The sequence below is a fragment of the Macaca mulatta genome, chromosome 3 (assembly GCF_049350105.2).
Source record: "Macaca mulatta isolate MMU2019108-1 chromosome 3, T2T-MMU8v2.0, whole genome shotgun sequence".
NCBI lineage: Eukaryota > Metazoa > Chordata > Mammalia > Primates > Cercopithecidae > Macaca > Macaca mulatta.
Window position 1 is genome coordinate 48,242,834 of NC_133408.1, and position 27,561 is coordinate 48,270,394.

The 27,561-nt window shown below is 52.3% G+C and overlaps 1 protein-coding gene and 1 long non-coding RNA gene across 2 annotated transcripts in view; one reads left to right on the forward strand and one right to left on the reverse strand.

Moving 5' to 3' along the window:
* Positions 1 to 27,561, forward strand: part of MUC12 (mucin 12, cell surface associated) — a 47,516-nt gene that overhangs the window by 19,571 nt on the left and 384 nt on the right. The window contains exons 2-11 of the mRNA XM_077996422.1: positions 1,707 to 15,518; positions 16,491 to 16,592; positions 18,336 to 18,463; positions 18,794 to 18,858; positions 22,014 to 22,162; positions 22,533 to 22,607; positions 22,697 to 22,859; positions 23,596 to 23,757; positions 25,300 to 25,376; positions 27,288 to 27,376. Of these exons, the coding sequence (XP_077852548.1) occupies positions 1,707 to 15,518; positions 16,491 to 16,592; positions 18,336 to 18,463; positions 18,794 to 18,858; positions 22,014 to 22,162; positions 22,533 to 22,607; positions 22,697 to 22,859; positions 23,596 to 23,757; positions 25,300 to 25,376; positions 27,288 to 27,376 (14,822 nt within the window). The remainder of the gene's footprint in view (positions 1 to 1,706; positions 15,519 to 16,490; positions 16,593 to 18,335; positions 18,464 to 18,793; positions 18,859 to 22,013; positions 22,163 to 22,532; positions 22,608 to 22,696; positions 22,860 to 23,595; positions 23,758 to 25,299; positions 25,377 to 27,287; positions 27,377 to 27,561) is intronic.
* Positions 23,987 to 27,290, reverse strand: LOC144339738 (uncharacterized). The gene is made up of 3 exons (XR_013415112.1): positions 27,120 to 27,290; positions 24,884 to 24,952; positions 23,987 to 24,123 (listed from the first exon to the last, which is right to left on the reverse strand). It is a non-coding gene; the product is annotated as an uncharacterized LOC144339738 (long non-coding RNA).

Consider the following 27,561-nt stretch of genomic DNA (forward strand, 5'->3'; position numbering starts at 1 on the left):
TCACCTTCCACCATGATTGTGAGGCCTCCCCAGCCATGTGGAACTGTGAGTTCATTAAACCATTTGTTCTGTATAAATTACCCAGTCTCTGGTATGTCTTTCTCTTCCTCCTCCTCCTCCTACTCTTCTTCCTTCTCTTCCTCCTCCTCCTCTCCTTCCTCCTTTCCTCCTCCTCCTCCTTCTTCTTCCTCTTCTTCTTCTTTCTTCTTCCTCTTCCTCTTCTGTTTTTTGAGACAGAGTCTCGCTCTGTCACCCAGGCTGGACAGCAGTGGTGCGATCTCAGCTCACTGCACCCTCTGCCTCCCAGGTTCAAGTGATTCTCCTGCCTCAGCCTCCCAAGTAGCTGGGATTACAGGTGGCTGCCACAACACCTGGCTAATTTTTGTACTTTTAGTAGAGACTGGGTTTCACAATGATGCCTAGGCTTGTTTCGAACTCCTGACCTCAAGTGATCTGCCACCTCGGCCTCCCAAAGTGCTAGGATTACAGGCATGAACCACCACACCTGGCCTTGGGTATGTTTTTATCAGCAGTGTGAAAATGGACAAGTACAATGTGCAAGCCAGACAATATAAGGTCTCCAAAACGCAGAATGTGAGGTACAGAAGGAATGTGTGTGGGGGCATTTGTGGGAGTACAACCTTCTGCTGGAGTTGATGCCTGAGCACCTTGATAGATGAACATGTCCCAGTGTGGCTAGGGTGGAAACAGCAGGTAATACTGGACAGAGGCATATAAGTACAGTTCTCCACCACTATACAGATGTCAAAACCCAGAGCCACACTACTAACAATTCAAGTTCCTTCTTCTTCTTCTTTTTTTTTGAGACGATGTCTCACTCTGTCACCAGGCTGGAGTGCAGTGTCATGATCTCAGCTCACTGCAACCTCCACCTCCTGGGTTCAAGTGATTCTCGTGCCCTAGCCTCCCAAGTAGCTGGGATAACAGGTGTGCACCACCACACCTGGCAAGTTTTTTTGTATTTTTAGTAGAGATGGGATTTCACTCTGTTGGCCAAACTGGTCTCGAACTCCTGACCGCAAGTGATCCACCCGTCTTGGCCTCCCAAAGTGTTGGGATTACAGGCATAAGCCACCGCACCTGGCCCTAAAAATTCAAGTTACAAATTACAGTCAAGACTCAGAAAATTATCTAGTGACACCTTGCCCACTAGCCAAACGGTTATATTCCACAGAAGACACAAGGGTCTACACGAGGGGTCCCCAACCCCCTGGCCCCAGGCCAGAACAGGTCCGTGGCCTGTTAGGAACTAGGATTCACAGCAAGAAGTGAGCAACGGGCCAGCAAAGCTGAGCTCTAACCCTATTGTGAACTGTGCATGCACCCTCCTTATGAGAATCTAATGGTAAATGTAATGTGCTTGAATCATCCTGGAACCATCCCCCAACAGCCCCCAGTCCCAGTCCTTGGAAAAATTGTCTTCCATGAAATCGGTTCCTGGTGCCAAAAAGGTTGGGGACTGCTAGTCTACACCACCAGTGAGATTTCTTCAAATCTACAGGTTTACTCGACCCTTCCTATGCCCCTGAAAGAGGGACTTGAGCTTCAATATCACGAGGTGACCAGGTATCTTTCAGCCTGGATGTGTCAGAGTTGACTAGCACCACATCTGTCTGGTGATCTGGGGCTACTGTAGGAGACAGTCATAAATCATAGCACTTTCTCTGGTTTCTCTCAACTCACAGGCTCAACAGAAAGCACTAGTATTGAAGATAATACAAGTTCTGCATCCACACCCAGTTCAAGTGACTCTTTTACCACTTTTAGTGGCTATGGGATATCAACCAAATTTACTACTGTAAAACCCATTGTCTCTGCCACCATCTCAGAGGGCTCGAAATATACAACCTTCCACAGCAGCCAAGGCTCCAGTCACACAACACTCTTCCCTCACAGCACCACAAGCTCAGGCATCACTGAAACATCTAAACACGTCCACAACAGCACTGGCTCAACACACACAACACTGTCCCCTGCCAGTTCCACAAGCGCTGGCCTTCAGGAAGAATCTGGAACTTTCCAGAGCTGGCCAAACTCAAATGACACAACACCTTCACATCCTAGCACCACATCAGCCCCTGTTGAAGTATCTACAACCTACCACAGCAGACAGACCTCAATTACAACAACACAATTTTCTGCCAGCTCAAAAACCTTGGACCATGGTGAGGAATCAACAAAAGTCCACAGCAGTGCAGATGGAACTGGAACAACACTCTTACCTACCCGCTCCACAACCTCAGTTCTTGGAGAATACACAGTATCACCCATCAGTTCAGGCTCAACGGAAACAGCAATGTTAAGTGGCAGTACCACAACACCAGGCCTCAGTAAGAAACCTACCACCATCTACGGTAGCCCCAGAGCAGCAGACACAACACTTTCCCCTGCCAGCAAGACAAGCTCAGGCATCAGGGAAGAACTCACCACATCCCACAGACGACCAGGCTCAATGCACACAACACTGTTACCTGCCAGTGCTACAACTTCAGGGCTCAGTGAGAAGCCTACAACCATCCCCAGCATGCCAGACTCAGTGCACACAACGCTGTTACTGGCCAGCACCACAACATCAGGCCTCAGTGAAAAATCAACAACTTCCCACAGCAGCCCAGGCTCAACGGAGACAACATTCTTCCCTGAAAGCACTACAACCTCAGGACGCAGTGAAGAATCAACAACTTCCTACAGTAGCACAACTCACACACCATCACCTCCTAGAACCACATCTGCCCTTGTTAAAGAATCTTCAAGTTACCACAGTAACCTGGGCTCTCCTGCAACAAAACACTTCCCTGACAGCTCCACAACCTCAGGCCATAGTGAGGAATCAACAGCATCCCACAGCAGCCCAGACGCAATGGAAACCACATTCTTACCCAACCGCTCCACGGTCTCAGCTCTGCTTGGAGAATCTACAACCTCACCCATCAGTTCAGGCTCAGTGGAAACAACAATGTTACCCAGCAGTACCACACCACCAGGCCTCAGGGACAAAACGACCACTTTCCACAGTAGCCCCAGATCACCAGACACAACACTCTCACCTGCCAGCACGACAAGCTCAGCTGTCAGTGAAGAATCCACCACCTCCCTCAGCCGACCAGGGTCAACGCACACAACGGCGTTCCCTGACAGCACCACCATACCAGGCCACAGTCAGAAATCGACAACTTCCCACAGCAGCCCAGGCTCAACAGACACAACACTGTTCCCTGGCAGGACCACAGCATCATCCCTTGGTCAAGAATCCACAACCTTCCACAGCAGCCCAGGCTCCACTCATACCACACTCTTCCCTGACAACTCCACAACCTCAGGCCTCCTTGAAGCATCTACACCCGTCCACAGCAGCACTGGTTCACCATACAAAACACTGTCCTCTGTCCGATCTACAACCCATCAGGGGGAACCTACCACCCTCATGAGCTGGTCAAGCTCAAATGACACTACGCCTACACCTCCTACTACCACATCAGCCTTTGTTGATGTATCTACATCCTACCAAAGCAGCCCGAGCTCAACTCCAACAATCCACTTTTCTCGAGGCTCCACAAGCTTGGGCCGTAGTGAGGAATCAACAATAGTCCACAGCAGCCCAGATGCAACTGGAACAACACCCTCACCTGCCCACTCCACAGCCTCAGGTCGTGGAGAATCTACAATCTCACCGATCAGTCCAGTCGCAGCTGAAATAACAACATTACCTGGCAGTACCACAACAACAGGCCTCAGTGAGACATCTACCACCTTCCACAGTAGCCCCAGATCACCGACCACAACACTCTCACATACCAGCATGACAAGCCTAGGCGTCAGTGAAGAATCCACCACCTCCCATAGCCAACCGGGCTCAACTCACTCAACAGTGTCTCCGGCCAGCACCACCATGCCAGGCCTCAGTGAGGAATCTACCACCATCTACAGTAGCCCAGGCTCAACTGAAACCACAGTGTCCCCTCGCAGCAGCATGACCTCAATTCGTGGGGAAGAATCCACAACCTTCCACAGCCTGCCAGCCTCAACTCACGCAACACTGTTCACTGAGGTCACCACCACCTTGGGACACACTGCGAAATCTACAGCCTTCCCCGGCAGCCTTGTCTCCACCCAAACAGTGTTACCTGCCACCCTCACAACCACAGACCTCGGTGAGGAAACAACAACCTTCCTCAGCACCTCAGGCTCAAGTGCAACAACCCTCCCACCTGCCCGCTCCACAACCTCAGGCCTTGTTGGACAATCTACAATCTCACCCATGAGTCCAACCTCAACTGATACAACAACAACTTTATCTGGCATTACCACATCACCAAGCCTCAGTGAGAAATCTACCACCTTCTACGCTAGCCTCAGGTCACCAGATGCAACACTCTCACCTGCAACCACAACAAGCTCAGGCGTCAGTGAAGAATCCAGCACATCCCTTAGTCAACCAGGCTTAAAGCACACAACAGCCTTCCCCGACAGCACCACCATGTCAGGCCTCAGTCAGGAACCTACAACTTCCCACAGCAGCCAAAGTTCAACAGACACAGCACTGTCCCCTGGCAGTACCACAGCCTCATCCCTTGATCAAGATTTTACAACCTTCCCCAGCAGCCCAGGCTCCACTGAAACCACAGTCTCAACTGAAAACACCACAACCTCAGGCCTCGATGAAGCATCTACACCCATCCACAGAAGCACTGGCTCACGACACACAACACTGTCCCCTGCCAGCTCCACAAGCCCTCAGGGAGGCCTTCAGGGAGAATCTACCACCTTCCAGAACCACCCAGGTTCAACTCACACAGCACCTTCACCTCCTAGCACCACAACTACACTTGTTGAAGAATCTACTACCGCCAACAGCAGCCCGGGCTCAACTGCAACAACACACTTCCCTGACAGCTTCACAACCTCAGGCCATAGTGAGGAATCAACAGCATCCCACAACAGCCCAGATGCAATGGAAACCACATTCTTACCCACCCGCTCCACGGTCTCAGTTCTTGTTGGAGAATCTACAACCTCACCCATCAGTTCAGGCTCAGTGGAAACAACAATGTTACCCAGCAGTAACACAATAGTAGGCCTCAGTGAGACATCGACCACTTTCCACAGTAGCCCCAGATCATCAAACACAACACTCTCACCTGGCAGTAGGAGAAGCTCAGGTGTCAGTGAAGAATCCACCACCTCCCTCAGCCAACCAGGGTCAATGCACACAACGGTGTTCCCTGAAAGCACCACCATACTAGGCCTCAGTCAGGAATCTACAATTTCCCACAGCAGCCCAGGCTCAAGAAACACAACATTGTTCCCTGGCAGTACCACAGCATCATCCCTTGGTCAAGAATCCACAATCTTCCACAGCAGCCCAGGCTCCACTCACACCACACTTTTTCCTGACAACACCACAACCTCAGGCCTCGTTGAAGCATCTACACCTGTCCACAGCAGGACTGGCTCAACACACACAACACTGTCCTCTGTCAGGTCTACAACCCATCAGGGGGGAGCTACCACACTTGCCAGCTGGTCAGGCTCAAATGACACTACACCTGCACCGCCTTCTACCACATCAACATTTGTTAATGTATCTACAGCCTACCAAAGCAGCCCGAGCTCAACGACAACAACTCACTTTTCTCTCAGCTCCACAAGCTTGGGCCAAAGTGAGGAATCAACAATAGTCCACAACAGCCCAGATGCAACTGGAACAACACCCTCACCCACCCATTCCACAGCCTCAGGTCGTGGAGAATCTACAATCTCACCAATCAGTTCAGGCACAACTGAAATAAAAATGTTACCTGGCAGTACCACAACAACAGGCCACAGTGAGACATCTACCACCTTACACAGTAGCCCCAGATCACTGACCACAACATTCTCACCTGCCAGCATGACAAGCCTAGGCATCGGTGAAGAATCCACCACCTCCCATAGCCAACCGGGCTCAACTCACTCAACAGTGTCACCGGCCAGCACCACCACACCAGGCCTCAGTGAGGAATCTACCACCATCTACAGCAGCCCAGGCTCAACTGAAACCACAGTGTCCCCTGACAGCAGCACAACCTCAATTAGTGGAGAAGAATCCACAACCTTCCACAACCGGCTAGCCTCAACTCACACAACACTGTTCACTGAGGTCACCACCACCTTGGGACTTACTCAGGAATCCACAGCAATCCCCGGCAGCCTTGTCTCCACGCAAACGGTGTTACCTGCCACTCTCACAATCACAGACCTCAGTGAGGAACCAAGAACCTTCCCCAGGAGCTCAAGCTCAAGTGGAACAACACTCTCACCTGCCCGCTCTACAACCTCAGCCCTTGTTGGACAATCTACAACCTCACCCATGAGTCCAACCTCAACTGATACAACAACTTTACCTGGCATTACCACATCACCAAGCCTCAGTGAGAAATCTACCACCTTCTACGCTAGCCCCAGATCACCAGATGCAACACTCTCACCTGCAACCACAACAAGCTCAGGCGTCAGTGAAGAATCCAGCACATCCCTTAGTCAACCAGGCTCAAAGCACACAAAAGCGTTCCCTGACAGCACCACCATACCAGGCCTCAGTCAGGAACCTACAACTTCCCACAGCAGTCAAAGTTCAACAGACACAGCACTGTCCCCTGGCAGTACCACAACGTCATCCCTTGATCAAGATTTAACAACTTTCCACAGCAGCCCAGGCTCCACTGAAACCACAGTCTCACATGAAAACACCACAACCTCAGGCCTCAACGAAGCATCTACACCCATCCACAGCAGCACTGGCTCACGACACACAACACTGTCCCCTGCCAGCTCCACAAGCCCTCAGGGAGACGTTCAGGGAGAATTTACCACCTTCCAGACCCATCCAGGCTCAACTCACACAGCACCTTCACCTCCTAGCACCACAACTACCCTTCTTGAAGAATCTACTAACGCCGACAGCAGCCCGGGCTCAACTGCAACAACACACTACCCTGACAGCTCCACAACCTCAGGCCATAGTGAGGAATCAACAGCATCCCACAGCAGCCCAGACACAATGCAAAACACATTCTTACCCACGCGCACCACAGTCTCAGTTCTTGTTGGAGAATCTACAACCTCACCCATGAGTTCAGGCTCAGTGGAAACAACAATATTACCCGACAGTACCACAACACCAGGCCTCAGTGAGAAATCGACCACTTTCCACAGTAGCCCCAGATCACCAGACACAACACGCTTACCTGCCAGCACGAAAAGCTCAGGTGTCAGTCAAGAATCCACCACCTCCCTCAGCCGACCAGGGTCAACACACACAACGGCGTTCTCTGACAGCACTACCATACGAGGCTTCAGTCAGGAATCTACAACTTCCTACAGCAGCCCAGGCTCAACTGACACAACACTGTTCCCCAGCAGGACCACAGCATCATCCCTTGGTCAAGAATCCACAACCTTCCACAGCAGCCCACGCTCGACTGAAACCACAGTCTCACCTAAAAACACTACAACCTCAGGCCTTGATGAAGCATCCACTCCCATCCACAGCACCACTGGATCACGACACACAACACTGTCCCCTGTCAGCTCCACAAGCCCAGGCCCTCAGGGAGAATTTACTACCTTCCAAACCCCCCCAGGATCAATTCACACAGCACCTTCACCTCCCAGCACCACACCTACCCTTGTTGAAGAATCTACTACCGCCGACAGCAGCCCGGGCTCAACTGCAACAACACACTTCCCTGACAGCTCCACAACCTCAGGCCATAGTAAGGAATCAACAGCATCCCACAGCAGCCCAGACACAATGGAAACCACATTCTTACCTACCCGCTCCACGGTCTCAGCTATTGTTGGAGAATCTACAACCTCACCCATCAGTTCAGGCTCAGTGGAAACGACAATATTACCCAACAGTACCACAACACCAGGCCTCAGTGAGAAATCGACCACTTTCCACAGTAGCCCCAGATCACCAGACACAACACTCTCACCTGGGAGCACGAGAAGCTCAGGTGTCAGTCAAGAATCCACCACCTCCCTCAGCCGACCAGGGTCAACGCACACAACGGCGTTCCCTGACAGCACCACCATACCAGGCTTCAGTCAGGAATCTACAACTTCCCACAGCAGCCCAGGCTCAACTGACACAACACTGTCCCCTGGCAGTACCACAGCATCATCTCTTGGTCAAGAATCCAAAACCTTCCAAAGCAGCCCAGGCTTCACTCACACCACACTCTTCCCTGACAGCACCACAACCTCAGGCCTCGTTGAAGCATCTACGCCCGTCTACAGCAGGACTGGCTCACCACACACAACACTGTCCCCTGTCGGCTCTACAACCCGGCAGGGGGAAGCTACCACCCTCGCGAGATGGTCAAGCTCAAATGACACTACGCCTGCACCTCCTACTACCACATCAACCTATGTTGATGTATCTACATCCTACCATAGCAGCCCGAGCTCAACTCCAACAACCCACTTTTCTGTCAGCTCCACAAGCTTGGGCCGTAGTGAGGAATCAACAGTAGTCCACAGCAGCCCAGATGCAACTGGAACAAAACCCTCACCCACCCATTCCACAGCCTCAGGTCGTGGAGAATCTGCAATCTCACCCATCAGTCCAGGCGCAGCTGAAATAACAATGTTACCTGGCAGTACCACAACAACAGGCCTCAGAGAGACATCTACCACCTTCCACAGTAGCCCCAGATCACCGACCACAACACTCTCACCTGCCAGCGTGACAAACCTAGGCGTCAGTGAAGAATCCACCACATCCCATAGCCAACCGGGCTCAACTCACTCAACAGTGTCTCCGGCCAGCACCACCACGCCAGGCCTCAGTGAGGAATCTACCACCATCTACAGCAGCCCAGGCTCAACTGAAAACACAGTGTCCCCTGGCAGCAGCACGACCTCAATTCGTGGGGAAGAATCCACAACCTTCCATAGCCTGCCAGCCTCAACTCACACAACACTGTTCACTGAGGACACCACCACCTTGGGACTCACTGAGCAATCTACAGCCCTCCCCGGCAGCCTTGTCTCCACCCAAACAGTGTTACCTGCCACCCTCACAACCACAGACCTCGGTGAGGAACCAACAACCTTCCCCAACACCTCAGGCTCAAGTGCAACAACCCTCCCACCTGCCCGCTCCACAACCTCAGGCCTTGTTGGACAATCTACAACCTCACCCATGAGTCCAACCTCAACTGATACAACAACAACTTTACCTGGCATTACCACATCACCAAGCCTCAGTGAGAAATCTACCACCTTCTACACTAGCCCCAGATCACCAGATGCAACACTCTCACCTGCAACCACAACAAGCTCAGGCGTCAGTGAAGAACCCAGCACATCCCTTAGTCAACCAGGCTCAAAGCACACAACAGCCTTTCCCGACAGCACCACCATGTCAGGCCTCAGTCAGGAACCTACAACTTCCCACAGCAGCCAAGGTTCAACAGACACAGCACTGTCCCCTGGCAGTACCACAGCCTCATCCCTTGATCAAGATTTTACAACCTTCCCCAGCAGCCCAGGCTCCACTGAAACCACAGTCTCACCTGAAAACACCACAACCTCAGGCCTCGAAGAAGCCTCTACACCCATCCACAGCAGCACTGGCTCACGACACACAACACTGTCCCCTGCCAGCTCCACAAGCCCAGGCCTTCAGGGAGAATTTACCACCTTCCAAACCCACCCAGGATCAATTCACACAGCACCTTCACCTCCTAGCACCACAACTACCCTTGCTGAAGAATCTACTATCGATGACAGCAGCACGGGCTCAAGTGCAACAACACACTTCCTTAACAGCTCCACAACCTCAGGCTATAGTGAGGAATCAACAGCATCCCACAGCAGCCCAGACGCAACCACATTCTTACCCACCCACTCCACGGTCTCAGCTCTTGTTGGAGAATCTACAACCTCACCCATGAGTTCAGGCTCAGTGGAAACAACAATATTACCCGACAGTACCACAACACCAGGCCTCAGTGAGAAATCGACCACTTTCCACAGTAGCCCCAGATCACCAGACACAACACTCTCACCTGGCAACACGAGAAGCTCAGGTGTCAGTCAAGAATCCACCACCTCCCTCAGCCGACCAGGGTCAACGCACACAACGGCGTTCCCTGACAGCACCACCATACCAGGCTTCAGTCAGGAATCTACAACTTCCCACAGCAGCCCAGGCTCAACTGACACAACACTGTCCCCTGGCAGTACCACAGCATCATCTCTTGGTCAAGAATCCAAAACCTTCCAAAGCAGCCCAGGCTTCACTCACACCACACTCTTCCCTGACAGCACCACAACCTCAGGCCTCGTTGAAGCATCTACGCCCGTCTACAGCAGGACTGGCTCACCACACACAACACTGTCCCCTGTCGGCTCTACAACCCGGCAGGGGGAAGCTACCACCCTCGCGAGATGGTCAAGCTCAAATGACACTACGCCTGCACCTCCTACTACCACATCAACCTATGTTGATGTATCTACATCCTACCATAGCAGCCCGAGCTCAACTCCAACAACCCACTTTTCTGTCAGCTCCACAAGCTTGGGCCGTAGTGAGGAATCAACAGTAGTCCACAGCAGCCCAGATGCAACTGGAACAAAACCCTCACCCACCCATTCCACAGCCTCAGGTCGTGGAGAATCTACAATCTCACCCATCAGTCCAGGCGCAGCTGAAATAACAATGTTACCTGGCAGTACCACAACAACAGGCCTCAGAGAGACATCTACCACCTTCCACAGTAGCCCCAGATCACCGACCACAACACTCTCACCTGCCAGCGTGACAAACCTAGGCGTCAGTGAAGAATCCACCACATCCCATAGCCAACCGGGCTCAACTCACTCAACAGTGTCTCCGGCCAGCACCACCACGCCAGGCCTCAGTGAGGAATCTACCACCATCTACAGCAGCCCAGGCTCAACTGAAAACACAGTGTCCCCTGGCAGCAGCACGACCTCAATTCGTGGGGAAGAATCCACAACTTTCCATAGCCTGCCAGCCTCAACTCACACAACACTGTTCACTGAGAACACCACCACCTTGGGACTCACTGAGCAATCTACAGCCCTCCCCGGCAGCCTTGTCTCCACCCAAACAGTGTTACCTGCCACCCTCACAACCACAGACCTCGGTGAGGAACCAACAACCTTCCCCAACACCTCAGGCTCAAGTGCAACAACCCTCCCACCTGCCCGCTCCACAACCTCAGGCCTTGTTGGACAATCTACAACCTCACCCATGAGTCCAACCTCAACTGATACAACAACAACTTTACCTGGCATTACCACATCACCAAGCCTCAGTGAGAAATCTACCACCTTCTACACTAGCCCCAGATCACCAGATGCAACACTCTCACCTGCAACCACAACAAGCTCAGGCGTCAGTGAAGAATCCAGCACATCCCTTAGTCAACCAGGCTCAAAGCACACAACAGCCTTTCCCGACAGCACCACCATGTCAGGCCTCAGTCAGGAACCTACAACTTCCCACAGCAGCCAAAGTTCAACAGACACAGCACTGTCCCCTGGCAGTACCACAGCCTCATCCCTTGATCAAGATTTTACAACCTTCCCCAGCAGCCCAGGCTCCACTGAAACCACAGTCTCAACTGAAAACACCACAACCTCAGGCCTCGAAGAAGCCTCTACACCCATCCACAGCAGCACTGGCTCACGACACACAACACTGTCCCCTGCCAGCTCCACAAGCCCAGGCCTTCAGGGAGAATTTACCACCTTCCAAACCCACCCAGGCTCAACTCACACAGCACCTTCACCTCCCAGCACCACAATTACCCTTGTTGAAGAGTCTACTACCGCCGTCAGCAGCCCCGGCTCAACTGCAACAACACACTTCCCTGACAGCTCCACAACCTCAGGCCATAGTAAGGAATCAACAGCATCCCACAGCAGCCCAGACACAATGGAAACCACATTCTTACCCAGCCGCTCCACGGTCTCAGCTCTTGTTGGAGAATCTACAACCTCACCCATCAGTTCAGGCTCAGTGGAAACAACAATATTACCCGACAGTACCACAACACCAGGCCTCAGTGAGAAATCGACCACTTTCCACAGTAGCCCCAGATCACCAGACACAACACTCTCACCTGGGAGCACGAGAAGCTCAGGTGTCAGTCAAGAATCCACCACCTCCCTCAGCCGACCAGGGTCAACGCACACAACGGCGTTCCCTGACAGCACCACCATACCAGGCTTCAGTCAGGAATCTACAACTTCCCACAGCAGCCCAGGCTCAACTGACACAACACTGTCCCCTGGCAGTACCACAGCATCATCTCTTGGTCAAGAATCCAAAACCTTCCAAAGCAGCCCAGGCTTCACTCACACCACACTCTTCCCTGACAGCACCACAACCTCAGGCCTCGTTGAAGCATCTACGCCCGTCTACAGCAGGACTGGCTCACCACACACAACACTGTCCCCTGTCGGCTCTACAACCCGGCAGGGGGAAGCTACCACCCTCGCGAGATGGTCAAGCTCAAATGACACTACGCCTGCACCTCCTACTACCACATCAACCTATGTTGATGTATCTACATCCTACCATAGCAGCCCGAGCTCAACTCCAACAACCCACTTTTCTGTCAGCTCCACAAGCTTGGGCCGTAGTGAGGAATCAACAGTAGTCCACAGCAGCCCAGATGCAACTGGAACAAAACCCTCACCCACCCATTCCACAGCCTCAGGTCGTGGAGAATCTACAATCTCACCCATCAGTCCAGGCGCAGCTGAAATAACAATGTTACCTGGCAGTACCACAACAACAGGCCTCAGAGAGACATCTACCACCTTCCACAGTAGCCCCAGATCACCGACCACAACACTCTCACCTGCCAGCGTGACAAACCTAGGCGTCAGTGAAGAATCCACCACATCCCATAGCCAACCGGGCTCAACTCACTCAACAGTGTCTCCGGCCAGCACCACCACGCCAGGCCTCAGTGAGGAATCTACCACCATCTACAGCAGCCCAGGCTCAACTGAAAACACAGTGTCCCCTGGCAGCAGCACGACCTCAATTCGTGGGGAAGAATCCACAACCTTCCATAGCCTGCCAGCCTCAACTCACACAACACTGTTCACTGAGGACACCACCACCTTGGGACTCACTGAGCAATCTACAGCCCTCCCCGGCAGCCTTGTCTCCACCCAAACAGTGTTACCTGCCACCCTCACAACCACAGACCTCGGTGAGGAACCAACAACCTTCCCCAACACCTCAGGCTCAAGTGCAACAACCCTCCCACCTGCCCGCTCCACAACCTCAGGCCTTGTTGGACAATCTACAACCTCACCCATGAGTCCAACCTCAACTGATACAACAACAACTTTACCTGGCATTACCACATCACCAAGCCTCAGTGAGAAATCTACCACCTTCTACACTAGCCCCAGATCACCAGATGCAACACTCTCACCTGCAACCACAACAAGCTCAGGCGTCAGTGAAGAATCCAGCACATCCCTTAGTCAACCAGGCTCAAAGCACACAACAGCCTTTCCCGACAGCACCACCATGTCAGGCCTCAGTCAGGAACCTACAACTTCCCACAGCAGCCAAAGTTCAACAGACACAGCACTGTCCCCTGGCAGTACCACAGCCTCATCCCTTGATCAAGATTTTACAACCTTCCCCAGCAGCCCAGGCTCCACTGAAACCACAGTCTCACCTGAAAACACCACAACCTCAGGCCTCGAAGAAGCCTCTACACCCATCCACAGCAGCACTGGCTCACGACACACAACACTGTCCCCTGCCAGCTCCACAAGCCCAGGCCTTCAGGGAGAATTTACCACCTTCCAAACCCACCCAGGCTCAACTCACACAGCACCTTCACCTCCCAGCACCACAATTACCCTTGTTGAAGAGTCTACTACCGCCGTCAGCAGCCCCGGCTCAACTGCAACAACACACTTCCCTGACAGCTCCACAACCTCAGGCCATAGTAAGGAATCAACAGCATCCCACAGCAGCCCAGACACAATGGAAACCACATTCTTACCCAGCCGCTCCACGGTCTCAGCTCTTGTTGGAGAATCTACAACCTCACCCATCAGTGCAGGCTCAGTGGAAACAACAATATTACCCGACAGTACCACAACACCAGGCCTCAGTGAGAAATCGACCACTTTCCACAGTAGCCCCAGATCACCAGACACAACACTCTCACCCGGCAGCACGAGAAGCTCAGGTGTCAGTCAAGAATCCACCACCTCCCTCAGCCGACCAGGGTCAACGCACACAACGGCGTTCCCTGACAGCACCACCATACCAGGCTTCAGTCAGGAATCTACAACTTCCCACAGCAGCCCAGGCTCAACTGACACAACACTGTCCCCTGGCAGTACCACAGCATCATCTCTTGGTCAAGAATCCAAAACCTTCCAAAGCAGCCCAGGCTTCACTCACACCACACTCTTCCCTGACAGCACCACAACCTCAGGCCTCGTTGAAGCATCTACGCCCGTCTACAGCAGGACTGGCTCACCACACACAACACTGTCCCCTGTCGGCTCTACAACCCGGCAGGGGGAAGCTACCACCCTCGCGAGATGGTCAAGCTCAAATGACACTACGCCTGCACCTCCTACTACCACATCAACCTATGTTGATGTATCTACATCCTACCATAGCAGCCCGAGCTCAACTCCAACAACCCACTTTTCTGTCAGCTCCACAAGCTTGGGCCGTAGTGAGGAATCAACAGTTGTGCACAGCAGCCCAGATGCAACTGGAACAAAACCCTCACCCACCCATTCCACAGCCTCAGGTCGTGGAGAATCTACAATCTCACCCATCAGTCCAGGCGCAGCTGAAATAACAATGTTACCTGGCAGTACCACAACAACAGGCCTCAGAGAGACATCTACCACCTTCCACAGTAGCCCCAGATCACCGACCACAACACTCTCACCTGCCAGCGTGACAAACCTAGGCGTCAGTGAAGAATCCACCACATCCCATAGCCAACCGGGCTCAACTCACTCAACAGTGTCTCCGGCCAGCACCACCACGCCAGGCCTCAGTGAGGAATCTACCACCATCTACAGCAGCCCAGGCTCAACTGAAAACACAGTGTCTCCTGGCAGCACCACAACCTCCATTCATGGTGAACAATCTACAGCTTTCCCTGGCAGCCCACGCTTCACCGAAATAGTGTTACCTGCCACCCTCACAACCACCGACCTCGGTGAGGAATCAACAGCCTTCCATAGCAGCTCAGACGCAACTGGAACAACACCCTTACCTCCCCACTCCACAACCTCAGCTCTCGTTGAAGAATCTACAACTTTCTACATGAGCCCATCCACTACTTACACAACCCTCTTTCCTGCCAGTTCCAGCACATCAGGCCTCACTGTGGAATCTACCACCTTCTACACCAGTCCAAGCTTCCCTTTTACAATTGTGTCTACTGAAAGCCTGCAAACAGTGCCAGGTACTGCTCTTTCAATTCCATCCACATTTAGCTTCTTCTCCAGGCCTGTCCATGAGTCTTCTTCATCCATTACAAACTCTTGGTTCTTTTCCTCTATCTTCCACTTTACTTTGGTCTACTGACTATCCAGTTTCTGGGTTTGATACCACTTCCAGTGTTCATGTGCCATTCACTGGTCCCCACACATCTATGATGACAATCTCTCCTTCCTCTATGACTCCAGGGTGGGGTTGTTGTTTTGTTGTTTGTTTGTTTGTTTTTGCATCCTTCTATGAACCCCTTCTCTGTGTTTCCTTTTTTTTTTTTTTTTTTTTTTTTTTTTGAGACAGAGTCTTGCTCTGTTGCCCAGGGTGGAGTGCAATGGCACGATCTTGGCTCACTGCAACCTCTGCCTCCTGGGTTCAAGCGATTCTCCCGCCTCATCCTCCCGAGTGGCTTAGATTACAGGTGCCCACCACCACACCGAGCTAATTTTTATATTTTTAGTACAGACGAGTTTTTACCATGTTGACCAGGCTAGCTGCAAACTCCTGACCTCATGTGATCCACCCACCTCAGGCTCCCAAAGTGCTGGGATTACAGGCGTGAGCCACCGCGCCCGCCCGCCTTCTCTCTGTCGTCATGAGAATCTGCATCTTCTTTGGTCTCCTGTGGTTCTGTTTCACATTTCCTATTCTTGCTCCTTGCTGTTTCAGGTGATCCCAGGGGTAGAGTTGTCCTCTTTTCATACATGAGTGCTTTTTTCAGAGCTGGACCTCTTGTATCTTTTGTTTCCTTACTGTCTGCTGTTCCTCCTCACTTTCTTACTATCTCCCAGGGAGATAGTAAGCAGAGGTGTCCTCGTCGCTGCATGGTCATCTGGCACCATCCTCCTCTCCAGTGTGATGCTGAATGACTGGACCTGGAATGGGAGTGCGTGTTTTTGCCCTTTGGGCTCCCATGGTGACTGCTGTGGATTCTCTTTCTACACAGGGTCATGCCAGGAAGGACAAATCTGGAATGGAAAACAATGCGTCTGTCCCCAAGGCTACGTTGGTTACCAGTGCTTGTCCCCTCTGGAATCCTTCCCTGTAGGTAATGACCTTTTCTGAGACCTGCAGCTCTTTGCAGGGCCTTTGACCCCTGAAAACAGCATGGCAGTGTTGGATCAACCACTGCCTCACTTGCAGGTGGAGGAGGTGTGACTCTTCCCAGCAACACTGTAGGGAGAGCATGAACCTTCTACCTCTGCCTTCAGGGACAAAAGTAGAAGGTAGAAAAATGGGGTGGTCAATTTTTTTTTAATTTTTAATTTTTGGGGATACATAGTAGATGTATATATTTATGGAGCATACATGAGATGTCTTGTTACAGGAATGCAACGTGTAACAATCACAGCATGGAAAATGGGGTGCCCATTCCCTCAAGCATTTAATCTTTATGTCACAAACAATCCAATTGTGCTATTTTCGTTATTTTATTTTATTTTTTGAGAAAGAGTCTCGCTCTGTCTCCCAGGCTGGAGTGTGATGGCACGATCTTGGCTCACTGCAACCTCCACCTCCTGGATTCAGGCAGTTCTCCTGCCTCAGCATCCTGAGTAGTTGAGATTACAGGCATGGGCCACCATGCCCGGCTAATTTTTGTATTTTTAATAGAGACGGAGTTTCACCATATTGGCCAGGCTGGTCTGGAACTCCCGATCTTAGGTGATCTGCCTGCCTCGGCCTCCTAAAGTGCTGGGATTACAGGCATGAGCCATCGTACCCAGCTATTTTAGTTATTTTTAAATGTACAATTAAATTCTTATTGACTATAGTCACGCTGTTGTGTTAAATACCAGGTCTTACTCATTCTTTCTAACTATGCATTTTTTGTACCCATTAACCATGCCCACCTCCATCTCACCGCCACTCCACTACCCTTCCCAGCCTCTGGTAACCATCCTTCCACTCTGCCTCCATGAGTTCAGTTGTTTGGACTTTTAGATTCCACCAATAAGTGAGAACATGCAATGTTTGTCTTTCTGTGCCTGGCTTATTTCACTTAACAATGACCTCCAGCTTCATCCATGTTGTTGCAATTGACAGGATCTCATTCTTTTTAATGGCTGAATAGTACTCCATTGTGTATATGTACCAGGTCTTCTCTATACATTCATCTGTTGATGGACACTCGGGTTGTTTCTAAGTCTTGGCTATTGTGAACAGCAACAAACATGGGAGTGCAGAGATCTCTTCGATGTACTGATTTCCTTTCTTTTGGATATATACCCAGCAGTGGGATTGCTGAATTGTATGGTAGCTCTATTTTTAGTTTTAGGAATCCCCCTTTCTTTTGAGATAGGGTCTCACTCTGTGGCCCAGGCTGGAATGCAGAGGTGCAGATCATAGTTCACTGCAGCCTTGAACTCCTGGGCTCAAGTTATCCTCCAGCCTCAGCCTCTTGAGTAGCTGGGACTACAGGTGTGCACCACCAAGCCTGGCTAATATTTTTACTTTTGTGGAGACAGGGTCTCACTTTGTTGCCCAGGCAGGTCTTCCCATCTCCCCAGTGCACTGGGATTACAGGTGTGAGCCACAGCACTTGGCCCAGGGCCCTTTCCATTAGCTCACCTGTCCCTCTCATCAGAGGGCTTCTGTACTTAGTACTGTCCCTTCCCCTCCTGGCCACTGGCTCCTAAGGGTTTTGGGAGACAGGCAACAGAAGTCTCAGTGACCCCCACTTCCTCTTAAGTTTCCTTCACCTGCAAGACACCCACAGGCAGAGACTGTATCAATACTTGAGGACATTATTGGGAGGTCGCTGTCTCACGCATACCATGGCCTTTTCCCACAGAAACCCCGGAAAAACTCAATGCCACTTTAGGTATGACAGTGAAAGTGACTTACAGAAATTTCACAGAACAGATGAATGACTCATCCTCCCAGGAATACCAGAACTTCACTAACCTCTTCAAGAATCGGGTAAGACCAGGGCACACCCAGACACCCCAGGGTGATGTCCCACATGAGAGGAAATTGGGGAGTGCACCCTGACTTAGTGATCTGAGTTCTGCTCATGAGCCCCCTCCCCACCAGTCTCCCTAAGTCTTGAAAGGAGGTCCTCTGAGAGTTTCCAGCCTTCAGCCCCACATGACCCACATTATGGCAGAGGGAGCTTCCTGGGGTGGTGGTTCTTCCCATGGGATCTTACGTGGGCTCCACGGAAGGGTGCCTAGGGCTGCCTCGAGACGGGGAACAGGAGAGTCTTCACGCTGTAGCTCTGTGTGACCTTCACTGCCTTGTTTCTTTCAGATGGATGTCGTTTTGACGGGCGACGATCTTCCACAGTATAGAGGGGTGAACATTCGGAGATTGCTGTGAGTATACTGGGGGGCAGATTTATAGATGTGGGGAAATCCTCCTTGTCCTTGCTTTCCTGCCTCCTCCTATCATGAATGGCTAGAATGTCAATACCTGGTTGGGTCAGAGAGGACTGCAGCCGCTAGGTAAGTGCGGGGGGCGGCTGTGAGACCATTCGTTCTTCATTCATTCATCCAGTCAACCTACATTTGTTGAAAGCCAACCCCCTGCTGGGTGCTGGGAACACAGCAGTCCCGTTTTCCTGGAGCTCAGAGTGGCAGAACACAGATGGAAAAGTGGTTGTGCAGTCTGTTAGAGTTACAGTGAGGGGCACACAGGGTGCCCTGGGAGAGGTCCCAAAAGCAAACCTTGGTGAGGCAGAGGGAATTCTTTCTGGGAAAACTGGCAACAGGCTGGGCGTGGTGGCTCATGCATGCAATCTCAATGCTTTGCGAGGCCAAGGCGGGAGGATCACTTCAGGCCAGGAATTAGAGACTAGCCTGGGCAACATAGCGAGACCCCATCTCTAAAAAAAAAAAAAAAAAAGTAACAGCAAAACTGAGGCTTGAAGCATGAGGAGGAATGATCCAGAGAGGGGGAAGGGAAGGAGAGGCAGTTGCAGCAGCGGGAATCAGTGAGAAGGAGCCCAGACAGGAGAGAGAGGAGGGCAGATTCCAGGAACCTAAAGACGCTCGGAACAGCTGGGTGCTTAAGAGCAAAGGAGCAGTAACTGGGCAGGAGGTTGGAAAGATGGCTCATGCCAAGTTAGTCAGACTTTCGGCATCAGCAGTGTAGGCCCATGGGGATAGTGTCTAGTCTGCAGAGTAGACAGCTCAGTCTGGCTGTAGGATGGAGACTGCATAAGCAGAAGTCTGTACTGGAGATGATGGTGGCCTACACCAGATAGGTGACAGTATAGGAGCAAATGGGTCCAGTGTGAAAGGTCTTTGGGAGGCAGGATCAGCAGACCATGGAATTTGCTGTGGGAGAGGAGGGAGAGAAGAATGAGGAATGAGGGCAGATTTCTGGGCTGCTGGAGGTGTGGGGTGCCCTGTGCTGGGTCAAGGAATGTCATGAGAGGTAGAATGGGGGAAGGAGGTAATGAGTTTGGTGTGCACCATGTCAACTTTCAAGTGCCCAGGGCCCAGCCACATGGAGTAGTTGCATGATACAGCAGTGGAATATGCCCTAAAGAGTCTTATTTTGGGGGGATCGAGGGGCAGGGTCTTGCTCTCTTGCCCAGGCTGGAATGCAGTGGCATAATCACGGCTCATTGTAGGCTCAACCTCTCAGGTTCAAGCAATCCTCCCATCTCGGCCTCTTGAGTAGCTGGGACTACAGGCCTGTGCCATCATGCTTGGCTAATTTTTGTAATTTTTTTGTTTTGCTTTTTCTGAGACAGAGTCTTGCTCTGTCTCCCGGGCTGGAGTGCAGTGGTGCAATGTCGGCTCACTGCAGCCTCCTTCTTGCAGGTTCAAGTGATTATCCTGCCTTAGCTTCCCAAGTAGCTGGGACTACAGGCACATGTCACCACACCTGGCTAAATTTTGTATTTTTAGTAGACACACAGTTTCACCATGTTGGCCAGGCTGGTCTTGAACTCCTGACCTCAAGGCATCTGCCCGCCTTGGCCTCCCAAAGTACTGGGATTACAGGTGTAAGCCACGCCCCTGACCTAATGTTTGTAATTTTTGCAGAGATGGGGTCTTGCTATGTTGCCCAGGCTGGTCTCAAACTCCTGGGTTCAAGTGATCCTCCCGCCTTGGCCTCCCAAAGTGCTGAAATACAAGCGTGAGCCACCATGCCCAGCCTCTAAAGGGTCTTATGAGAGACACGGGCATTGGTATCCCCAGATGGATGTCGCTGGAAGTCCTGGGAGTGGGATGAGATGGCCCAGGTCGGGGGTGAGGGAGGGTCATAGCACAAAACGAGGGTCTCCCAGGAATGAAGCTGGAAAGCAGCAACATTTAAGATCTAGCCAGAGCCCCCAGTGGAGAGTGGAAAGAGGCAAACAGAGGAGTGGGAAGGGTGCCTCAAGAGTGCCGTGTCCTTGCAGCAGGGAAGAGAGGGTCCCGGTGCCCCAACCTTGCCCCTGGCTCAGCATTGGCACCCTGGTCTTTCTCTCCATTTTGGCTCAGGATTTTTTTTGTTCAAGTCCTCCTGAGTCCTACTACTGACTTATCTTTCAAAATGACAGTGACAGGTGACTTGCCTTGTCTCAAGACCTCTCCCCTCAGTTGCATCATTGGCTATTGAAGAAGTAACTTCTAGGTTATAAACTTACCTTTCTTTTTCTTTCTTTATTTTTAAAATTTTAAAATATGGGGTCTTGCTCTGTTGCCAGAAGTGCAGTGGTGCAATCATAGCTCACCGCAGCCTCAAACTCCTGGGCTCCAGCAATCCTCCTGCCACAGCCTCCTAAGTAGCCGGGACTACAAGTGTGCACCACCTTGGCTGGCTAATTTCTGTATCTTTTGTAGAGATGGTGTCTCACCATGTTGCCCAGGCTGGTCTTGAACTCCTGGCCTCAAGCAATCCTCCTACCTTGGCCTGCCAAAGTGCTGGGATGATAGGCATGAGCCACCTCACTTCCTGCCCTGTTCTTCCTTTTTAAGGCTAAATAATATTCCACAATAGACCACATTTTGTTTCTCCATTTGTCTGTTGGTGGACCCTTGGTTTGCTTCCACATTTTGGCTATGGTAAATAATGCTACTGAAAACACGAGGGTACAAATACAAATTCAAGACCTGCTTTCAGTTATTTTGTATATATACCCAGAAGTAGAATTGCTGGATCATGCATTAATTCTATTTTACATTTTTTGAGGAACTCCATACCGTTTTCCATAGCAGCTGCACTATTTTACTTTCACATCAACAGGACACAGGGATTCAAATTTCTCCACCTGTTCATCCAAGAGCCTCTATTTTGCGAGAGATGAATTTCACTCATTGGCATTTATTGTGATCACTGATATATTTGAGATCTTGAATCGTTTTGCTCTCGTCCCTCTGTCTGGGTAGTCAGCTGCTGGGGGGAAGACTCTGTATTCTTTCTCACCTGTGGGGCACATGGCTGCTTCATCTCCCATTACCCCTCTGGGTGCTTGGTCTCCACTTGCTGGCTGGGTGGTGACACGGGTAACTGATGAAACAATTCCCACTTCCAGCAACGGTAGCATCGTGGTCAAGAATGATGTCATCCTGGAGGCAGACTACACTTTAGAGTATGAAGAACTGTTTGAAAACCTGGTAGAGATTGTAAAGGCCAAGATTATGAATGAAACCAAAACAGCTCATGATCCTGATTTGTGCAGAGGTAGGCTCACCTAAAACCCCTTGACACCTGTGGGCGTCTTGGAGATCGTGACCTTGATCTCTCCCTCCCCTATCTCTTCTTTCTTCTGGGACTCCCAAGACTCCTGCCACAGGAACCCAGAAGCCAGGCCCAGGACGCCTTCTCCAGATCCCAAACCTGCTCCCAACAGCCTCCTATTGGTCCCAGGCTGAGGCTGTCATATCCCCATTTGAGCCTCCTCATAAGCCCAGCTGCATGTCTAGGGTGGGCAAAGACCCCACGGGTATTGGCCCAGGGGAGGGCATAGTAAAGAAGAAGAGAGAGGCCTGGCTACCCCCAGGGAGGCAGAGGGAAGTGTCTCTATTCCATCTTCCTTCCTATCCACTCTCAGCAGAGGCCATACTGTGCTATAGTGAAGAGGACACTTTCGTGGATTCATCGGTGACACTGGGCTTTGACTTCCAGGGTAAGCAGCTGTGTGGAGTGTGGTCACTAAGAGTGGGGGCTGGGGTGCTTTGGCCAGGCTCATGCGTACTGCCCGCCCCTCTCCCCCAGAGCAATGCACCCAGAAGGCTGCCAAAGAATATGCCCAATTCTACTATGCGGATGTCTTGGATGGGAAGCTGGCCTGTGTGAACAAGTGCACCAAAGGAACGAAGTCCCAAATGAACTGTAATCTGGGCGTGTGTCAGCTGCAACGCAGTGGCCCCCGCTGCCTGTGAGTGTCCCCACAAGCCCAGCGCCTACTCTGTCCTGGTGGTAGGGCCCTCCCCCTCCCCAGCAGTCACCCACAGGGTGGGGGGATTGAGTAGAACTTGGCAGGTGCCTCCTCCCCACTCCTGGACATCCCTCTCCCCTGTATCCTCATCCCCACCCCCCACACCCACAAGAGTGAGGAGTAGGAGTAGATTATAGACACAAAGGTCCAAGAGCTGGGCAATCCCTTCCTGAGAAAGTTCAAGCTATCAAGTTCCAAATCTATCTCTATCTCTATCTGTGTCTGTATCTCTACCTCTATCTATCTATATTGTTAATTTCCCTTACGTCATCCCAGCCATGCTGTCGTGGTTACCTCTAGCTGCAGCCAGAGCACTAAGTCCACAGACCATAAATTAAAGTGCAAAATAAAAAACACGATAACAGGCCCATTTAGGTGGCAGACGATTAGAGAGTAGATGGGTGAATGGCATGTGTCTGGGACGAGACACCCAACACTCTTGGGTCCCCCTGAGCCCTAGTCATTTCAATTCCTGATCTGCAGTCTCCAGGTCCCCCCAACTCCTTCAGCGCCCATCAGCCTGAGGAAGTCAGGGACCCAGGCTCTCTGGGGGCTGAGCTCCAGCCCTTGGAGTGAGGGAGATCTGGTTTCCTGTGTTTAGGAGAGTGGGTTTGCCCTTGGGATATTGGATGTGAGGGATCCCGGGGGGTCAGCCTGAGTTTGTCTGTGTCCCCAGGTGCCCAAATACAGACACACACTGGTACTGGGGAGAGACCTGTGAATGGAACATCGCCAAGAGCCTCGTGTATGGCATCGTGGGGGCTGTGGTGGCGGTGCTGCTGCTCTCATTGATCATCCTGGTCATCTTATTCAGCCTATCCCAGAGAAAACTGCACAGGTGAACTTGTGGGGCCAGCCCCACAGGCCCAGAGACAGGGGACAGACTCTGGGGCAGCCACTGTCTGAATGTCCTAAGGCTCTGCTCCTTCCAGGCCAACAGTCGGAGAGGTCAGCTGAGGCCAGACGGGGTGCCCAGACCCTCCCAGCCCTGGGTACAGCAAAGGGCGGCCTTCCTATAGGATATATCAATTTGGCAGAGTGTTTTAGTTCATTTTCTGCTATTATAACAGAATACCACCACTGGGTAATTGTAAACAATAGAAGTTTATTTGGCTCACAGTTTTGGAGGCTGGGAAGTCCAAGATCAAGGGGCTGCATCTGGTCAGGACTTTCTTGCTGCATCACAGCATGGAAAGACAGCAGTCTGCATCACATGGACAGAGAGGAAGAGAGGGCTGAACTCACTTTTTTTTTTTTTTTTTCTTAAGAGACAGGGTCTTGCTCTCACCCTGGAGTGCAGTGGTATCATCTCAGCTCACTGCAACCTCTGCCTCCCAGGTTGAAGCGATTCTCGTGCCTCAGCCTCCTGAGTAGCTGGGATTACAAGTGCATTCCACCATGCCTGGCTAATTTTTGTATTTTTAGTAGAGATGGGGTTTCACCATGTTGGCCAGGCTGGTCTCGAACTCCTGACCTCAAGTGATCCACCCACCCTGGCTTCCCAAAGTGCTGGGATTACAGGTATGAGCCACTGCACCCGGCCCTAAATTAAATTAAATTAAATTAAATTAAATTAAATTAAATTAAATGTTTTGTAGAGATAGGGTCTCACTATATTGCCCAGGCTGGTCTGAAACTCCTGGCCTCAAGCAGTCCTCTCACCTCAGCCTCCAAAGCTGTTGGGATTACAGGCGTGAGCTGCCGCCCCCCGGCTGTCTGAACTCACTTTTATTACACACCCACTTTCGAGATAATGACATTAATCCATTCACGAGGACAGCACCTTCATGACCTAATCACGTCTTCAAGGTCCTACCTCTCAGCTTTGCTGCGTTGGGGGTTAAATTTCCAATGCATGAACTTTAAGGGACACGTTCAAACCATAACACAGAGACTGGAAACAGAAGCTTATGTGTGGAACCTAGACTATGTAATGACATTCCCCGTGGTTAGTTATCACTCACCTGGCCACCACAGAGCACGGCACCACATGGGGAAGCTGAGATGGAGCGTCTGGGTCTCGCTTTTCCCAGCTGTAAAACGGGATAAGATGCACCTGTGAAGGTTGCTGGGAAACCCTGGCACAGTACTTGGCCCGAAGTTGGCAATTGAAGGGAGCTACCCTATGCCCCCATCTCACGGATATGGAAACTGAGGCCCACTAAACGGAGTGAGGGGCAGCCGGGAGGCCTGGCCAGTGCCTGCCTTGGAAGAGGGGAAGCTATGGTGATGCTACCTTTTGTTCTCTGCCATCATCGCTGCCATCTCTGACTTGGGGTGTGGCTGTGACTGTCCCCTCAAGGCAAGCTGAAGGTCTGGGTCCACCAAGTCCCTCCTCAGCCTCCTTGACTACAGCTGCTCACGGCATTTCTGTCTGCAGGCAACAGTATGATATGCCTCAAGAGTGGCGAAACGAAGGCACCCCTGGCACCTTCCAGAGGACGGCCATCTGGGAAGGTACCTCTAGTTAAGGGCAAGGGGATGAGCAGAGCTGGAGGGTGAAGAAAGACAGGGCGGTGCCTGTGCCTGTGGGGGTGATGTGGGGTCCTGCCCCCCTTCACGGTGGCTGTGGCTGACAGCCCGTTCCCCCCGCTGCAGCCCCGGACCCAAACACCACCCCTGCTGTGTGCAAGGGTGCAGAAGTGGTTGAGAACCAGATCCTGCCCCTAGAGACCAACTCAGTGAGGGCATCCAATGCACACTCAGCTAAGCAGGGTGATAGGGCCATTCACAGGGCAGAGGGAGCAGAGGGGAGAACCTGACCCAGCCTGGCTGGGGATGGGGGATCAGATAAGCCCCGAGGTGAGACTAATTCTTGAGCAGGTGGGTAAGCAGGTGCGCTTCCTCCTTCAACAGAGGGGGAGCCCAGTAAGCAGGGAGGCCTTATCCCAGTGAGGATGAGGGAAAGGGCACCCCAGGCAGGGGGACTGCATGAGAAACCCTGCAGTTGGGAAAGAGCTTGCTTTTGGTGGGGAAGGGAAGGCAGGTCAACCTCACAAAGAGTGAGGGATGTGAGGCTGGCAGGGCTTCAGGAATGGGGTGGGGGGTTGAGGGGCTTTGGCGCCCCCCCCCTTTGTTTTTTTGAGACGGAGTCTCGCTCTCTGGCCCTGGCTGGAGTACAGTGGCACGATCTTGGTTCACTGCAACCTCTGTCTCCCAGGTTCAAGCGATTCTCCTGCCCTCAGCCTCCCTAGTAGCTGGGATTACAGGCATGCCACCACGCCCGGCTAATTTTTGTATTTTTAGTAGAGATGGTAGAAACAGGGTTTCATCATGTTGGCGAGGCTGGTCTCGAACTCCGGACCTTAGGTGATCCACCTGCCTTGGCCTCCAAAGTGCTAGGATTACAGGCGTGAACTACCATGCCCGGCCACATTTTGAATTTTTTTTACTCAAAAGGCCATTCTGGAAGCACTAAAGCAGGGAGACCAGGTGGAGGAAGTAAGGCTGAGGGGCGGGGGAGGAAGAGGAGACACAGCCTGGTGGAGGTGAGGCTGAGGGGGTGGTGGAGGTGAGGTTGAGAGGGTGGGTGAGGGAGAGGGAGTGAGGGAGGATTTCCAGGATTGTCTGAGCTGACCCTTGGGCCCCGATGGATGGGTGAGAAGCAGCCGGTGGGGCACACTGAGTTGGGGGGCTGGTGCGTGCTGAGGGGAAGGCTGCAAGGCTGGTGCCTGTCTGAAGCTCAGAATGTGAAGTGAGAGGTTTCCTGAACCACGGACTGGAATAGAGATTTGTCCATTCGTCGGGGAGAATGCAGAGTGAGAAGTGAGGAGGGTGAAAGTGGAACCCCCGCCCCGGGGAGCCACCACAGACGGACAGGTAGGGCATGAGGACCCCGACCTCGAAGGAGGCAGGAAAAGAGGGGTCAGAGGTGCGGGGAGAGTCCCGGAGTCAAGAGTGTGAGTGGTTCTGTGGGACCAGGAAGTAAGTGATCGCTGTGCTCCGGGAGGATGCTGGAAGCAGATTCCAAGCGCAGCTCTTTTGCTTGCTATGGCTACCGTTGCTATGAGGGAGTGCGGCCCTGCTGACCCAGAGCCAGCCCTGCCTCCCGCTCCACTCTGACCTCATCCCTGAGTCCAGGGCTGCACGCCCGCTCCTCTGTGGCCCGGGCTACCACACCGTGCATGTGAGGGAGTTCTGCTCCGCTCCCTCCTGTTCCAGGGTCCAGGGGGCGGCTCCCCAGGCAGGCTAGGCACTTACCCGCTGCCCAGTGATGCAGGGGCGGAGGGGTGGTCGGCAGTGGGAAAGGGTGTAGGGTAGATGCGGCGCTGACTCTTTTGCTGGAAGAAACCCCCACTGCCCCGGAGTCCTCCCCCCACCCCACCCCCCACCAAGGCTCCCATCACTCAGCACCGCCTCTCCCTACAGACCAGAATCTGAGGGAGAGCGGATTCGGCCTCGAGAACGCCTACAACAACTTCCGGCCCACCCTGGAGACTGTTGACTCAGGCACAGAGGTGACTCAGCTGCGAGCTGCCCCCACCCTCTGAGGCTGCTCCACTTCCTCTGGGGTTCCCTCCCTCCCCCTGGGACTCCCTCCCTCCCCCTGGGACTCCCCTCCTCCCCCTGGGACTCCCTCCTCCTCCTGGGGATGCCCCCTACCCCCAGGGCTCCCTCCTCCCCCTGGGGCGCCCGGTTTCCA